At 34.9% G+C, this 18,678-nt stretch overlaps 1 protein-coding gene across 1 annotated transcript in view; it reads left to right on the forward strand.

Moving 5' to 3' along the window:
- RYR2 (ryanodine receptor 2 (cardiac)) overlaps positions 1-18,678 on the forward strand; it is an 826,801-nt gene that overhangs the window by 689,336 nt on the left and 118,787 nt on the right. Inside the window, exons 72-79 of the mRNA XM_010860117.1 lie at positions 2,704-2,874; positions 3,959-4,018; positions 6,515-6,649; positions 10,070-10,114; positions 10,849-10,961; positions 13,206-13,302; positions 15,082-15,185; positions 16,846-16,897. Coding sequence (XP_010858419.1) covers positions 2,704-2,874; positions 3,959-4,018; positions 6,515-6,649; positions 10,070-10,114; positions 10,849-10,961; positions 13,206-13,302; positions 15,082-15,185; positions 16,846-16,897 — 777 coding nt within the window. The remainder of the gene's footprint in view (positions 1-2,703; positions 2,875-3,958; positions 4,019-6,514; positions 6,650-10,069; positions 10,115-10,848; positions 10,962-13,205; positions 13,303-15,081; positions 15,186-16,845; positions 16,898-18,678) is intronic.

Genomic DNA, 18,678 nt, shown 5'->3' on the forward strand with positions numbered 1-18,678 from the left:
ATCTTGTTTTGAGGGTGGCTGGTGGTGTCCTTGAGTCTGGTACAGTTCAGAAAATTCAGGTTCTCAGTAATGCAGGATCATGTCTCCAACCACACTCACAGTGGCCACTGAGCTCCATTTTGGATGCCTGAACAACTGTTACTCTATTTTAATTTTTTAAATGTATTGTTTTCTTTAATGGTTAAAGCAGATGTGCAATGAGTGTTTGGCGGGTCACAAAACAAGCTGTTCTGGTTAGTGTAAAATTTCAGTTAAATTATGTGTGACCTAAGAATGACTTCCCCAGATCTCAATATCTGAAATTTTCTTCCATCAGTACCTACATATTGACCACGTTATTGTGTATTCATGTCTGATTCAAATGTTAGGTGATGGATTGAAAATAAAATATGCACATTCAGTAACTATAGCAGTTCTGTTCAAATTATTGAACAGCTCCTATGAGTCAGGCACAGTGCTTAGTTCTATATACAGAAAGGAACAAAATAGGTTTGACCAGTTCCCTAATGGAGCTCCAAAGTCTGGGGAGGAAACAGGCACTGAAGAAGCAAAACCAACACATACAGATGTCCATGAGGATATTTGGTTTTGTGTATATTTAATTTCTTCATACCAACAGTGGACTGTTATCAGCCATAAATGTTCAAAGATATATTAACTATTCTTTTCGGTTTACAGATTTCCTGTGGTATAGAAAACAAGATTACATAATATTTTGAGCATAGGCGGAATTAATTTTTCTACTATTTCTCAAAATTGAACAATGTAGACTTGCCTTTAGTGTTGATTTAAATTATTTTTATTATAACGTCACCTAAATATTTATAAATATCAAACCAAGTTTAAGTTCCATTTACTTATGCAACCATAAAGCTGAAAGAGTTTTAGAAGTTAAAATCAAAGAAAATTTCAACACCAATACAATGTAGGTTTTAATGTATTAATATTTAGTAATATTGTTTTTCTAAGACTGAATTACCAGTGTTGGGTTGAAATATGTTTGCATAATTTGTTTAATTTTTAGGATGGAGGTTCCTCATGTGGGTTGATTATTTTAATCACTGTGGCTATGTTTCCTTTTAGCAAAGAGCTCATTCAAAACCACTAATTCATTATTTTTATAGATTAATGAATTTAAGAGTACAAATAACTATTCATTGTACTTTTTTTATGAAACTTAATAATCTCTAACAAATTGGTACAGATGAAAGTGGGATCTATGCAATAAGTGGGCTTCCCAAGTGGCGTTATTGATAAAGAATCTGCCTGCCAGTGCAAAAGACGTAAGAGACACAAGTTTGATCCCTGGACCAGAAAGATCCCTGGAGTAGGAAATGGCAACCCACTCTAGAATTCTTGCCTGGAGAATCCCCATGGACAGAGGAGCCTGGCAGGTTATAGTCTATAGGGTCACAAAGAGTTGGACATGACTGAAGCTATAAGTACATCTCTTTGGAATGTGAATATGATTCTTATTACTATGGTTCAGATTTTATAGATTTGATATATATATCAATATATGCTATATATATAATGATATAATACATTGTATGATATATATGATATTATTAACATATCAGCTACTGTCACTACATGATTTCAGTTGTTTCAAAACTTTCACTATGCAAAAACCTTCTTTGAGTATCATGTTGTGATATATTTTGCCTTCTTTTGGGGAAGACAGATCATTTGTATGTTAAATTTTCTTCTGTTTTTTCTTAGCTCAAAACTATTATACCATATCATTATCATAAAAATATCTTTAATGTTTGATTTGTTGCTACAAAGAAATTTAACATATATGAACAAGGGCATATGGGACAGTTGTTTTAATTTTAGTCTTCCAACGTGCCCTCTATATAGAAAAAGGATCCTCACTACCCAGTGAAAATTAGACTCTCTAGTTTGAGGTAACCCTAGCACAGGCATGGTTTTCAACAGAATTACAAGGGAACTTAAGTATCATGGCTGTGCTCAGCTGTAAGCAAGTCATCCAGAGATAATCCTAAATATTTAAGTAACACTGATTAGTATATTATTAATATGTCTCTTTCTGTTAGATGGGGATTAAGGCCTTGGGGAGACAAGTGTTCAGCCTATGTAAAAGGCAAATAAATGTTTGAGAGTTTTATATATGCTGTGTGTGTGTGTGTGTGTGTGACAAAGCAAGCATTTGTCAAAGTAAAAACTATTTATTCTTACATTTTTTTCCTCTTAAGCATTGATAATTATATAACACACAGTATCTGAAATTACCTTGAATTTTTCATACATCCATATGCCTCTCTAAAATTACAATGTGCAATTTCCTTCTGAAATTATATAGAGGAATTCCCTGTTGGTCCAGTGGTTAGGACTCCACGCTTCCACTGGCAGGGGCTTAGGTTCAATCTCTGGCCAGGGAACTAATATTCTTCAAGCCACATAGTGTGGCCAGACTAAAAACAAAAACAAACCAACAAAGTAATAACCCTTTTTTTTTTCTTAAAAAATATATAAATGCCTATGGGGGAATTATAGTGACTTGGGAATCTGAGAAATAGGACTATTGAAAAGAAAGAGAAGAGGTATCCTCAGTAAGATTTTCAAAAACAGGGACCAGCAGAAAATGAGGAAGATGAAAACCACAGTCAGTTAGAAAAGGCTCATGAATCCTGAGACAAGAAATTGTTGCAGATTCCAATGTTTATCTTTGTTCCATAGGCAGCTGTTTCTGATCAGGAAAGGAAGAAAATGAAGCGCAAAGGGGACCGATATTCCATGCAGACATCTCTTATTGTGGCCGCTCTGAAGCGGTTGCTGCCCATTGGGTTGAACATCTGTGCCCCTGGGGACCAGGAGCTCATTGCACTGGCCAAAAATCGCTTTAGTCTGGTAAGGCTCCTGTTCCTCCCATTGGGAAAGATCATTTGACCTCCAGCTCCTCAAGTGTTTGGATTCCTTTGTCTCACTGTTCTGTGCCCATGTTTCTTTCCATTGAAGGCTTTATTAACCAGTTTTTCTATACAGGCCCTAGGACTCAGACACAGAGATGGCCTAATATTTTTTTTTGGAGGCTGTTTTTATTTCTAAATTATGTTAATCACCTGAAGGGTATATTCACACACAAAATGGAAAGATGGCAACAAGTCGCTAGTAATGAGGGAAAAAATGGATTTCCTATGAACTCCTATATCAAATTTGTGATGAGAGGTATCTGCAGATTTATGATGGGTATTTTTTTCATAAATGCATAATGTGTTAGGCTAGATGCATAATGTGTTATGCTGATCGTGGGTGGATAAGATGTTGACTTTTAAATCAGTTTTTCTCCTTTGTGAGCATCAAGATTGAAGTTCTCAAGATTTCTTGATGGCCTTCAACTTTCCTCTATGGCTATGCAGAGAGAATGCAGTTTTTTGAAAATAGGCATGCTATGTTATATACATGTAAAATAAAAGGTATATTCTCCCTCCCACACTGAGGAACCTCTCTATATATCCACAGTTTGAGGCCCTACTGTGAGCAAATTGAGGGGCGGTTGTGGCCAAGGGGGCTACAAGGATGCAGGCCCGTTGGCTGTTGTTTAATATTTGCTTCTCAGGGTATGCTCCTCATGATTACTGCATATTTGTAGATGTTATTGGCTAAAATGACTTCATGGAGATTTTAGAGAATACTGGAGACCTCCTTATGTTTGAACCTAAAGGAAGATGCCTCTGTTCTACTTCCTGTGACCTGGAAATTCAGTTGCATTAAATCTAGTGAAGTTCAGTTAGACGGTTGTCTTGTTTCAAGTCCCAGCAATATCAAAGAATTACCTGAGCAATAATCCCCCAGATTTATGGCATGTATTAAATCCTATAGAGATGTTTGTTCAGACATAGACTATTTCAAAAGAAGTTGGAATTACTTCTATTGACTTGTGACCATGGATGCACTATAAGACTTCTTTTAGGTAACATTTATTTCTTGACAGAAAGACACTGAGGATGAAGTTCGAGATATAATCCGCAGTAATATTCACTTACAAGGCAAGGTAAGCCCAATATTATTCAAAAGAATACTTAGCACCTATAAACTATATAGTTAATCTCTCTTTAGAAGAAATACTACAAATAATGTTACTTTAACAAGTAAGGTAGTGAAAATATATCATTTTATTCATTATTCTGCTTGCAAATCCTTATGAATTAATGATTCTTAAGATAACAAATGATGTATTTCTAAAGTAGATCACCAAAGACTGTCAAACTTTGTTAAAAAAAAAAAAAAGGTGGCACCAGTTGAAATAAAGGTTGGGAATTTCCTTCATACAGCTGAATTTGAGGACTTTTGTGACATGGAGACAGTTGTCTATGAAAATTTGATATTTTACACCTAGTTCTCAAAAATGAAATAAGTTTAAGAGTCATTAGCACATAGGAGATAGTAAGAATTACTGTAATAGGAAAGCCAGTGTACATTTAGAAGAGAAACATGAATGGAAACCATTATAACATCTATTTTTTAACTGTGGGTAAAATGTTTGCTGTAAGTAGTTTTTGTAGTCAAAGTATTTACCATTATTTGGAAATGCTTTCATAGTAGTGGATAAACTATTCATTTGTTTACTGGACCAGTTATTTAATATGAAAAGTCTTGCAGTTAATTATTTTGACTCAACTATTTGCTTCTATTCAGATGTCCCTCCTGAGGATTTTTTAAATTATGAAAATGTCCAGATGTCAAAAAGAATTGATTACAGTATAATATATCCCTATCTGGGTATTAAAATGTTTATTTCCAAAGATCCAAACCATATTCATTTTTTTAACACTTCAGAATATAATGTGATAAAGGTGTGACATGGTTTTGCAATATTTGCAATGCACAGAAATTATTTAGGACAGATTTCATGTGCACTTGTTTATGAAGTCCATTATTCATTTAATTTTAACTTTAACAGAGTAGGAGGTTAATTCCCATATGAGCATGATGTCTTTGCAGATAAAATCAAAAAGATTATTCAAAATATTTATAAAGCCTCCAGCTTAACCTCAAGTTTATACATGGGTGTTTGAGGAGATCATGTGTCCCTGAAAGGATCTCAAGATTTTTAGGAAATTTGGGCCCATTCTTTGACAACCATGGTCTCAAATAGAGACAGGAAATATTCAGTACCTCTGAGGTGTGTATGCCACTCTCAGGAAACAGCAAATAAAAAGTTATGTCTTGGATAAGCAGGAGGAAATCCTTCCATTCTATTCTAGTGGTTACTTATAGGAATACTTTGGACAAGGTATGCTGTATATTGTGGTATCAGGAAGAAAGAGAAGAGCTGAGAAGGATGAACATGTATAATCAGTATTTCATCTCCCAATGAATGGAACCTGAAAGTAAAGACATAATGAATACTTATTCTTTGTAACATTTCATTATATACTTTTTATACTAAGGGTTGGGCCCCCATATATATGGACTTACAAACAATGAGTTCTTTTGTTCTCAGCTCCTTCTTGAACACATTGTCTTAAAATTGTAGGACTGGTAATCCTGGGGACAAGAGGGGGTAATTTTATATTAAAAGAATAAAATCTGTACGTCCAATAGTCCTCAAATGAAAAAAGTATATGAATAAAACACATTTTGTTTTATCAAAGGACAAATAGGTGTTGACAAGTTATTCAGTGTACAAAATTCTGTCTCTGACTATGTGAAAGTTATTTTTTTGAAACATTCAGACTCTGCTTTCTCTGGCTAGGAGTTGTAAAGCTTTGGATGTTGTTGATCTAATTCTTCTTCATTTTTCTCCATTTCCCATGTTGAAAGGAAATATTTAATGGGAGGAGAAACATAAAAGTATTGCTTTGCCTGTTTTTAATGACATAGTTATTCTAAATTATTTCTTTGAAGTGATCTATCCCTGGAAAGATGCTTGTATTTGTCCATTTCTATGGTTTAAAATAATCTTTCTTAAAAACCTTCAGAATTCCATTATATCTTTAACTCAAGAAATTTGACAGTATTAAAAAGTAGAGTCCATAGATTATCAAAATATGATTTGATATGCCTTCATTGATTTATATTCATTGGTATCTTAGTTTCAGTGAGTCTAGGCTCTGTTGTTGAGTCCTTTTGATCCTATATCATTGCCTCTAAAATAAATCTTTCACTGATTTGAGTGAAAGGAAAAGAAAAAAATAAAAATAGCTTTTGCCTGTTTTCTTTCCCTGATGATCTTCAGTTCATCGTTAAATCCTAGTTGAAACTTCACTTGTTTAGAGAAATCTTCCCAACCACAATAGATTGGGTTAAGTCCCCAAGGTACCTTATATTTCTTCCTAGCAGCCCTGTACCATTGTAAACATTTATTTGATGTCTGTCTGTCTTACCAGATGACAAGTTTCATGAGTACAAGGCACTTCTGTCTTGATCTCTGCATCATGTTTTCACCCTGTGCCTGTGCTCTATATGTAGCTATAGATTGACTCTTCAGAAATGGGTGTTCTTCTCTTTCCTCTGTATTTTTTGAATGGTTTTCTTTTTTCTGCAGTTGGAGGATCCCGCTATTAGATGGCAAATGGCTCTTTACAAAGACTTACCCAATAGGACAGAAGACACTTCAGATCCCGAGAAGACAGTGGAAAGGGTCTTGGATATAGCAAATGTACTTTTTCATCTTGAACAGGTTAGCTTTTGTGTTGATTCAGTCACATTTGGATTAACCTTGTAAGAATGTTTTTTTAAAGGACGTGTGCTAACTTGTGAGCCAAAAAGCATACGTGTTCAGCATGTTCATTAAAAATAATCTGTGACTTGGGAGTGCTTAGTATCTAATCAACATTATTTCCAAGCTTATAATTTTTGTAACCATTGATAGATAATGTATTGAAGGAGATCAAGGCCTCTGTTTTATTGTCTTTTCCAAAATGTTTCTAAAATTAAACAGATAATTAGGATTATATACTTAATTTTAAACCATTCTAACAAAAATTTCAGGAGTTACTCATGACTTCAAATGTTTTATACCTTTATTTTTCATTACTGCTCATAGCAACATGTATGAGATACTGTCTTTCCCTGGTCTCATATTTGAATTTAAGGTCACTTGTTTAACCCTTCATTTTAATATTTTTGAGCTGATTTTTCTCAGGATCAGCAATACATTACATTTAGAGAAGAGCAAAAAGGAAAATCCCATGAACGGAGGAGCCTGGTAGGCTGCAGACCATGGGGTTGCTAAGAGTCGGACACGACTGAGCGACTTCACTTTCACTTTTCACTTTCATGCATTGGAGAAGGAAATGGCAACCCACTCCAGTGTTCTTGCCTGGAGAATCCCAGGGATGGCAGAGCCTGGTGGGCTGCCGTCTCTGGGGTCACACAGAATCAGACACAACTGAAGCGACTTAGCAGCAGCAGCAGCAATGCATTGATATTAAAACCATGTGAGAATAATGTTTTATATCATTTTTCAGTTATTTTCTATTTTAAACTAAAAGCTTACTGTGTGTCTTATTTTCTTATTTATTACCTTCGCTCAAGAATTCTTAAACCAATAATATCTGAAATGTTATCAATTGGTGGATTGTGTTTTTGTATAAGGAATCTTCTAGCTTACGCAACACAGAGACTTTCTCTGTTTCTCATGAGACCCATTTGACCACTAACACCAGACTGAAGGTGCTTAGTGCAAACTCAGAAGTGTGCTGTCACTGCGTCTCCATGACAATACCCGCCTGACATGGAGGGGCAGTTATTTTACATTAAACACATAAAATATGTGTTTAAAATATTATTTTAAGCACATAAAATAATAAAATGCCCTGTGTCATCTCAGGATATTGTTATCTGAATGTTTTGTAGAACACACTAGAATAGCGATAATAAATATATTTCTTTGATTCCTATTTTATCTCATGATCTCCTATCTCTGGCCTAGCCAGTTAAATAACTAAAGATATCATCTAATGCAGTATCTGTTAATTTCCTTCTTGTTTACTGAAATGCAAATAACTTCTCAAAAGCCATGCAATTTATCACTATACCCGATGAAATTAAGCTAGGATACTCTTATGCCATATAACTATCAATATGTATTCACACTGTGTAACACTGTAATATTAATAATATAATATGATAATATAATATTATTTAGGCAACTTAATGTTTCCCTAAATGTTGTCATGAAATATTAAATATAAATAATCATATATCAGCAGATGACAAGACTTGAGGTAATGATATGTTAAGTGATATATTAGGGTCATAGAGGATTCCCTGGTGGTCCAGTGGTTGAGACACTGTGCTTCCATTTGAGGAGGCACAGGTTCTGTTCCTGGTTGGGGAACCAGGATCGCACATGCCACGCAGCTTGACCAAAAATTTTTAAAAATAGAAAAGTTAAAAGAAAGTCATAGAATTGTGTACCTGAAATGATACACATATTAAAGGAGATTGTGCTACATATGCTTGTGCATGCTAAGTCGCTTCAGTTGTGTCTGACTCTTTGTGACCCTATGGACTGTAGCCTGCCAGGCTTCTCTGTCCTTGGGATTCTCCAGGCAAGAATACTGGAGTGGGTAGCCATTCCCTTCTCCAGGGGATCTTCCTGAGCCAGGGATCAAACCTGCGTCTCTTATCTCTCCTGCATTGGCAGGCGGGTTCTTGACCACTAGCATCACCAGTTAAATGGCATTACTCTCTCATGAGTTTTTAATTCTTCCTGGTTTTCTTGCACATATCTAAGTTTCCTTGCATAGCTTTTAGATACATTAAATGAAGTTTATTGAACTCTATGTTTTATTATAGTCATGTGTTATATATTCATAAATACATGTGACATAAAGAATGATATCATTTGCACAGTAATGAGATTCATTTTACTGAGCAACTATTTATCCCGTGAATATTTATTGTGTGCACTACCGTGTGAGAGCATTGTACTCTGCAGGTCCTGGGGCTTGAATTCTGTTGCTCAACTCAAGTGGCTGGTGCTCTAGGAGAGGATACAGACACATAGTTAACTATGTAATGATTTAGATGTGCTAGGATACAGAATGTACTGAAGAGAGAATAAAAGAAACGCAGACTTTCTCTAGCTGTGATGAGGGTGATCCCTGTGTAAATCTTTAAGATGTGTGAATATCTAGGAAAAGGTAAGCAGGTCAGATTTAAATGGCCAAGTATTCTTCAAAAATGTTAAGAATATGAATAAAAGAACTCATGAATTATCAAAAAACAGAAATGAGTAGGAAATATGTGTGTGCAGAATTCATTCCTTTCATCTCTCTATTCTTATGTTAAATCATGAGTCATAGAATAGTTTGCTAAGAATATTTTCACTTGCTAACCAATATTTTCACTTGCAAAAGCGGTGGATGCACAGAAAAGACTTAATTTATCTCAAATGCCAGTGACCCATGCAAGTGACTTTTTGTACTGTACATCTGGTCATCTTTCTCAGAAGAGTGAGCTGTCTCCTTGGGATTGTCTAATACTCAAACACCAGACAAGCTAACGCATCAGCACAGCCAGACATTCAAACAGTTGCAAGACACATCTTGATGTTCGCTTTTGGATCACAGATCTTACCAACATCTATTTACTTCATTTATAGGAAAATTCACTATTTAAGGTCTTTCCTTTGGGTATTAAAATGCTCTGCCAAATGGCAGCCTTCATGACAGCGGAGACCTTTTCCAACATGTTCATCAGGGCTTAGGTACTTAATTATGTTTGTTGAGTGTTACCCATGCTGCTCACAATGCCTTATTCTCTGGGAATAGCATTATCCTTGATTCTATTTTCACCTACACTGTCTTAACAGTGCTTTGTTTTGCTTAACATAACCGAGAAGAAAACTGAACTAACTGGATAGTTATCAGAAAGTGTTTCTTGATCTTATAGAGGAAAGAGGATCACAGAAATAAGTGCTTTCAAATTACACAAATTGCTTTGTTAAAATTTCCAAACCACTGTTATCCAAACATTCTAAATGTTTTCTTCAGGCATTAGTATTACATTCATATTTTGACTCTTTACTGCAGAGGATAATACCTTTAGTTTTACTTTTTTTTAGCTAACATAACATTTTTATTTCTTCCAGAAATCTACATGTATGCGCCGGAGATATTACAATCTGGGAAGTACAGTGTTCAATTGCCTAGAAATTACTAATGAATGTAGAATTCCATGTTGGGATTTTTTTCTCTCTAATACTTATGATTAATCTCTTCCTTGAAATTCCGAATGCTATTAGCTAAACACATAGCTTGCTTGCATCATTTACTGCAACTTATAAATTCTCATTTGTCCCTATCTAACAAAATAATTATATAGTTTAACATTTTTTCAAAATTAAATTCTTTTACTCACTTCTACTAATGTGTTCACAAAGACTTGTCATCTTCTCTCCATCTTATTAAATATATTAAGAAACAGTAGACTTCGTTAGAATTTTCTTTAACTGCCTCTACTTATATTTACTGTTGTAGCTCTTAGGATAAAATTAGTGAAAATGCATAAGCCAGGGTAGGTTAATTTTTCTTTACTTATGTTTTGGTACCATAACTGAATTTTAAAAAGGTTGCAAAATTATTTCATATAGGATGGTTTCATATTTCTTTGGTTTTTAAAAATGATATAGCTTCTAAAGTACACATTGTTGGGAAAATATGATGTTTTTTCTAAGGAAAATACATAACATCTGAAACTATTTCAAATGTAGCATTGGGTGACTTTGAAGATATTTTCATAATAATTGTAAGATACTTTTGGAAAATTGAAAATCTTAAAGTTTTTAGCTAAAAGGTACAGCTGTTTAGTACTACGTTCCTGAAGATGTTTGGGGGGTTAAATACGTATGTCTCTGTCTTTCTACCTCAGGTTGAGCATCCTCAGAGATCAAAAAAGGCCGTGTGGCACAAACTGCTCTCTAAGCAGAGGAAACGAGCCGTGGTTGCTTGCTTCCGGATGGCTCCTTTATATAATCTGCCGAGGTCAGAATTTCTTTAATGTTGCTAATAGATTAAAATTACTCTTCCTCTAAGAAGTGATAGGAGGCTAGCATATACCTTGACATGGATATAGTAGTCCAAGAGAAGGATGAAGGAGATTTATTTCCTCTTCTGTGTAATGCTTAACTTCCTTTTTTCCTGTTGGTTATTCTCATTGGCCTGTAATGTCATTATTGAATAGATTGTATTTTTTTATTAAAGTATATTTGTGCTTTAGATGTACAGTAAAAGGATTTATACATTTATCTTTTCTTTTACAGATTTTTTTTCCTGTATAGGTTATGAGAATATTGAGTAGATAGATACTGTGCTATACAGTAGGTCCTTGCTGGTTATCTGTTTTCTATATAATAGCATATATATGTTAATTTCAGACTCCTAACTTATCCCTCCCCACCCTTTCCCCTTTGGTAACTATAAGTTTATCTGTTACTTTTAAATAATTAGGAGGATCTGCTCACATATTTGAGGCAGGATAGAGAAATCAGCTTCCCTAATAGCTCAGTCGGTAAAGAAGCTGCCTACAGTGCAGGAGACCCTGGTTCAATTCCTGGGTTGGGAAGTGCCTCTGGAGAAGGGATAGGCTATCCACTCCAGTATTCCTGGGCTTCCCTTTGGCTCAGCTGGTAAAGAATCCACCTGCAATGCAGGAGACCAGGGTTCCATCCCTGCATTGAGAAGATCCCCTGGAGAAGAGAAAGGCTACCCACTCCAGTATTCTGGCCTGGAGAATTCCATGGACTGTCTAGTCCATGGGGTCACAAAGAATTGGACACACCTAAGTGACTTTCAACCAGTCTTTGGGGTCAGACTGCCTTGATTTGAATCCTGACCTCACAGCTTATGAGTGCATGATTTTGGTCAAGGTTCTTTCCTGACTTTTTTGTAGTTTTCTCAACTGTACCATAATGTTTGCCTCATAGAGTTGTTTAGGTTATTTAATGGGTCGAGGTAGACAGAATGCTTAGAACTGAACATAACACAACGTTAATCGTTGTTTGTTACTTTTGTGATTATTTCATCTTTGGGGAAAAGAATTGATAGGGAACTAACTTATGGGAATAATGCAAAATACATTACCCTTCATGGTACCTCTTCAACTCACTTTATTGACTCAACATCCAGTTCCATCAACTAGCAGATTACAAGTTAGTTTCTACAATACAACAGAGTCTGCTATTCCACTTTCTCTGATATAACATATTCAAAATTGTATTCCTTATTCCAGTGGTTCTCAGACCTGGTGCTTTAAGGAAATACAGTCAGATTCACTTGAGGAGTATCCAAGCCTCAACCTGTTGAATCAGACTATCTGAGGGCTTAGCATGTGTACTGTGTAAAAACTCCCCAGGGGATTCTGATGTACCAGTAGAGTTGAGCTTCTCTCTTGTATAAGAATTGATGGTGAGTTCTGGCCATTCCAGGTGCCTGGTCAGTTCTTCTCTCTGGATTTCAAGGCCCTTCATAAACCTAAGTTTATGTCTCACGATTCCTTAGTCTACCTTTGATAATGTTGTAGCATTCCACTCTACAATGGCACCATCTCATTTTAACATTTAGCTCTTATGTTCCCTTATTGATGTGACTTTGTTAGAGTGGAACCTTAGCCATATATCGCATCAATTTCAAGATGAGTTTAGTCTTTATTGGTCTTCTTTATTTCATAGGCAACTATTTTCATCAGTATTCTAGGATTTAATCTTTGGATATATACTCCCATAAAGTTCCCTTAATACGTTTACTTTTGTAATCCTCAGAGGCTGTATCTGATGTTAACAGGAAGACTGAATAATTCCTCTCTTGAAGCTCACAACTGTTTATCCAGAGCTACTTTATGTCATAAGAGCTACCATGTAATGAGCATCTATCCAACATGTTTTATGTTCTTTATCTCAGCTTGAGTCTCACAAAACTGAAGCATAGATGGAGTTATCCTAGTTTTATAAATGAGAGAAGTAAAGTTAACAAAGTTTACTTTGTTTACAAATGTTAAAAACTTTGTTACAAAGTTTACAAATGTTACAAAACTTAGAAATAACTGAATCCAGGTCAGTATGATCTGAGAAAGCTTTCTCTATCTACTGCAATGTCTTGCTTCTCCAGTCGAGATTGGAAAGTTTATTTTTATTTATTCTTTTATGCACAGATAATCCAGTGATTAAGTGCTACTGAGTGCCTTTTCAATTTATTTTTTAAAAAGCTCTTGAAATTGTGCTTACCTTTTAGGCATCGGGCTGTCAATCTCTTTCTTCAGGGATATGAAAAGTCTTGGATTGAGACAGAAGAACATTACTTTGAAGATAAATTGATAGAAGACTTAGCGGTATGTTTTTGCTGGGTTAGAAGATGAAAGAAGGTCTGGGCTTGGTGGAATAACATTGGTGTGAGCCATTTATCTTATAACATTGAAAAGGAAACAATATTGCAGCCTGTGGGGCTTAGGAAACTTTATTCTGGATTGTTACTGCATGCAATGTTTAGGGAAAATTCACTCTTCTTATTTCAAAGAGATCTCATCAACAGCCAGTAGTTCAGAATTTAAGTAAATTTTGACTCTATTGTTCTTTTAAATTATTCCTCAAAGGAACTTCAAACAACCTCAGAACCAGGATAGAACTATAAAAGCTGAACCATAAAAAATGATTCACCAAAAATAAGGTGAAGTTTAACAAAAGCCAATGAAAAGTGGCTGGTTGTTAAACATATGCAGGGCAGAGAATGATAGATTAGATGCAGGAAGAGCAGAAAGTCACAGTAGATATAGAATAAACGGAGAAGTGGAATTTTTCATCCAACCATGCTGATAAGGACGCTTGTGCTACTGAGAATGCTTCACTCAAGGGAGCCATTGTCTCAATTTTTTATAAGCTGTGGCTCTATTTAAAAATTTGATCAAGAACCACCTTCTCAGGGAATTTACAAGCATGTAGTTCCACCGCGTTTTGTAGACTGAGAGGCTCCATAATTCCAAAATTAAAACTTTGGTCTAAAGTTTTTTTTGAAAAAACACACAAATAATCAGGGAATGTGATGGACAAACTAATCTAATTCATAAAACCTTAACCCTGATTATTCCCATATATTTTATTTAGTTATTATTTTTATTGGGGTATAGTTGATTTACACTATTGTGTTAGTTTTTGCTGTACAATGATCCTATATACTTTAAGTGAATTTCATTTTTCTTTAGAATCAAACCTTTAGAATATTAGAATATTTTAACCTTGCAGATTTACCATACTAGCTGCAACATTAAGCCTTAAATCCAAGAAAGAACATCACTTACATATAAAAAATATCAGTTTGAATGCGTAAGTCTAATAGAGATACAAAATTCATTAGCCATTCAACAAACAGGATTAATTCATTCTTGAGTCAGTAAAAAATGCTTAATAATTTTCCTTATGGTAATTGTTCAATAAATGAAATTACTTTTTTTAAGTTTTAAAAATAAAAATGAGAATAACATGTAAGTGGTTCAAACATTAACTCATTCAGCATTCTTTACCTATCTCTGTCTATGTAGGCAACAAAAATGTTTCATTTGATAGAACAGTTTGCCTTGCTAGGTGCACTAAATTTTTATACATGGAGTGACAGCATTTTTTTGCAATTTTTTGTATTTGAGATCTCCTTAGAGCTGCTGAAATCCATGTAGCAGTTCACTTTTCAGTTAGTTATGATGCTGCTTATAAGAATAGTATTCAATTTTTTTAAAATGATATAAATCATGCTTTCCCACAATGTTTTTTTTGTCCCATTATTCAACAACTTTTTAAATTAAAAACTTTTTTTATTTTTATTTTATTTGGCTGTGCTGTGTGGCATGTGAGATCTTAGTTCCCTAACCGGGAATCAAACCTGTGTCCCCTGTATTGGGACATAGAAGTCCCAGCTTTCTTCTTTAAAACTGTATACTTTTGCATCGATAATATAATACACACGTCCAGGTTCAATGCATATAACATAGACACAGACATGCACCACAATAGGAAGAAAAAGACTTTCTTTTTATTTGCTAGTCCAAGCCTTCACAATGCTCCTGGGTTTGAGTGAACATTTCACCTTAATGTGAAATTTTATGAATTTGACTTTTTTATAGAAACCTGGAGCAGAACCTCCAGAAGAAGATGAAGGAACTAAGAGGGTTGATCCTCTTCATCAGCTGATCCTTCTGTTTAGTCGAACAGCTTTAACGGAGAAATGGTATGGTTGGGGAGTTCACAGGAGACATAGGAGGAACACACAGAAACCCATGTCTGAATGTTCTGTTCGTCACATGTTCATGTTTCAATTTCATCATCTTCTTGAGAGGAGAGAACATTGTTCAAAGTTAGTTGGGAAGATCCCCTGGAGAAGGAAATGGCTACCTACTCCAGTATTCTGGCCTGCAGAATTCCATGGACTACAGTCCATGGGGTTGCAAAGAGTTGGAGATGACTGAACGAGTTTCATTTCACAGGACTAGTCTGGTATACATGTATGAATCAACACTCGTTCAACTTCAGACTTTAATATTTACCTATCAAAGATGAATATTTACCTAGCTCTAATTCTTTTAATAGTACTGTAATTAGCTGGTTGAGTTGATTCCGAATCTTCTTATAATCTTTTCTTTATCACAAATGTCCTTTAGAAATTAAAACAAAAGAGCCCAAAGTAAATTTCAATACCAAAAGTGTTGGAGACCACCGGTGACCCCAAATATCCTGTATAGATTATCTCCATTGTCCAGTGAGTGTCAGGAAACTTCAGGAGATGGCTAAGCCATCCCTTCAATGCGAAGTTTCTTTGAGATCTGTTTTAAAGGCCTTCTTCATTTTTCTTGGTTCTTGTTCTTTTGAATTCATGAAAACCACAGAGGGTAAAACCTCTATGGAATTAAATAAGAAATGCATTCATAAGCTTGATAATTAAAGTGTGCCAGCACCTGCCCTTGATAGGGGCACGGCGTAGATTCATTCTGTAGATGAGACCTTGCAGAGGTTTCAAAACCTTCATCAGCTTCCTTGTCTTGGGAAAGAAAGCCAGCTTTGCCCTAGGCAAAGCAGGAAAAGAATTTAATTATCAATCCCTATTCACATGTGTCTTGACGAGTTCATCTGACCTCTGTGCATGTCATAATAATGTACATTTCTCCCTCTTAGCTAATGTGATCCATCTTTCTCTCACTATTTCTCTCTCTCTCTCTCTTATTATTTCCTAACTAACAAAATCATCTCATCCCTAAGCATAGAGCAGCTCCCTGTCTGGCATTGTCAGGTAATGAGGTATTTCTCATAAGTGGACTTTTCTGATGGCTGTAAGTTTAAAACTGCTAAGATAATTTTGCAAACAGGAATTTTTTTGATGGAAGTCTTTCTTCAGTGAATTAGTGATTTTCATGCTTTTTCAAAAGAAGATAATAAATAGATTTTAACCTGTCTTAATTTTTAAGAATCTTTTATGACCATGATATTTTTTCACTATGTAGTCATAATAATTTGGGTAGTCTTTCGAACAAATGTCAGATATCACTTCTGTTGTCAAGATACCTGACATCATGTAAATTTTCTCGTTTCAATGTTTGTATTTTTAAGAAAATATTAATGTTACTACATTTGTGTGTAAATCAGTAAATTGTTTATTTACACACAAACATATTTATTATATTAGACTGTAAAGTAAGATGGGGCCAACTCTTGAGGAAGTCTGATATCTTTGCTTTCTGATTCTACAATATTTTTGAATGATTGCTCTAAGTTTTGTGTTTGTTTCATTTAAAAAAAGACACACTTGTTGAAAGAAGGTTATTTTATATAGTGATGGTAATTTTTTGTGTAACTAACCTACTTAAAAACTGTTGTTTTTTTCTTATTTTTCATAGCAAACTGGAGGAAGATTTTTTATATATGGCTTATGCAGATATTATGGCAAAGGTAAATAAATTCTTGATTTTAATGGTAAAATATAAAAATCTACATATTTCTCAATTAAAATAAACAATTCTTAAATTTTAGAAAACGTAAGTGCATTAATCTCAACTTTTCACTTGTTACTTGAATATCTGTTCTAACTTTTTTGACAGATAATCATTGTTTCTTCATTTAACATTTTATTTAAGGGAATCTCACTAATTTTCCAAACATTCATTTATTCAACAAATATTCACTGGGCATTAAGATACTAGAGATAATATGGTGAATCAGAGAGAAATACACACATCCTGCCTTCTTAGATTTCATCATCTGATGGAAAGGGCAAACTTTGAACAAATGATTACCCAAAAGATGCTGACAAGTTTAATGGTAGAGGAGCAATTAGGAGTATATGGAGTAGGTTGCATAGCACTGAGTTTTAAGGAAGTCCTTGACTATTGAATGATGAGTTGACCGTGCAAAAATAGTAGTAGCTAAGTATTTACTGGGTGCTTATTTCATTTAATCTTAGAACAAGGAGATGAATGAGGCGATGAGTATAAAAAAGGAGTCAGGTTTCTCTGAGGCTTCTGACTTGGGCATCTGAGTCGACAGCAGTACAATATGCTAAGGTGCGGAGCACCAGAATCAATGCAGGCTTAGAGTGAAGAGGCAGGATGGCAAATTAAATTTTCAACATGTTCGTTAAAGATGCCTGTGAGGCATCTAAGTGGAAATGTCCAGTGTGTGGTAAGATAGTCATTTCTGACATTCTGTATCTCATGGAAGGCTTATAAATATAGCTTTGTTGTTGGTCAGCATTAGAAGGAAACTGAAGCCATAGTAGTAGATAATCTTGCTTAGGCAGAAAAGGAAGCATGAGAAGAACAGTCAGCATAGGACCAAGCCTTTAAAGACATGAATGCTTAAGAGATGGCTAGAACAAAAGGACTTCTCCCCAGAAAAATAGGAGAAAATCTTAAGTTTGAGCATACATAGGAACTGTTGAAATGTGTGGTCAACAAGGTCTTACTCTGCTGAGGGACTGAACGTAAGGATTGAAGATTCCACAGGATTTATTCCATGGACGTCATGTGACCATGATGCAGAGAATTTTGAGGGAACATTGATGTCCAAGTATGTATTGTGGGGAAGTAGAGATTTCCATGTGAGTAGATGTGGCATAAGTCTCTTTATTGAGAAGACCGAGAAGGAGGAGAAAGATACAAGGTGATAAACATCTAGATGGAATTATAAGGTTGAAGGGGGATTATTTTTGCCTGTTTGCCTTTTTTTTTTTTTTTAACGTTTTAGAAAAATAGATGTTACCATGCTTCTATTCTGGTGGGAAGGATCAAAAAGAATAGAGAGGGAATAATTTGTGAAATAAGGCTTTGAACAGGTAGGAGCATGGTGACAGGACAGGTTAGAGAGCATAAGGGAAAAGTCATGGCTTCCCACTCACAGTCAGTAATACAGTTACCAGTATATTTATGGAGACATAAAAGCAGATACCTTTAAAGAAAATCATCATGAAATTGTATTTATATTATGAGAAGTATATAGTTTATTTTCTATTCTATTTAAATAAAAAGATCTCTGAGATCATGACTCTCTCAATAGATTTCATGTCCAGTTAATGGTTTGAAAGCCATAGTGTATAAGATGAAAACTGTCTCACTGTCCATCATCAGATTAATGGATAAAAAAGATGAATTCCATATATGTGTGTGTGTGTGTATGTGTGTGTGTGTGTGTGTGTATGTATACAATAGAATACTACTCAGCCATAGAAGGGAGAA

This window comes from Bison bison, unplaced genomic scaffold (assembly GCF_000754665.1).
Source record: "Bison bison bison isolate TAMUID 2011002044 unplaced genomic scaffold, Bison_UMD1.0 scf7180017864462, whole genome shotgun sequence".
Classification (NCBI taxonomy): domain Eukaryota; kingdom Metazoa; phylum Chordata; class Mammalia; order Artiodactyla; family Bovidae; genus Bison; species Bison bison.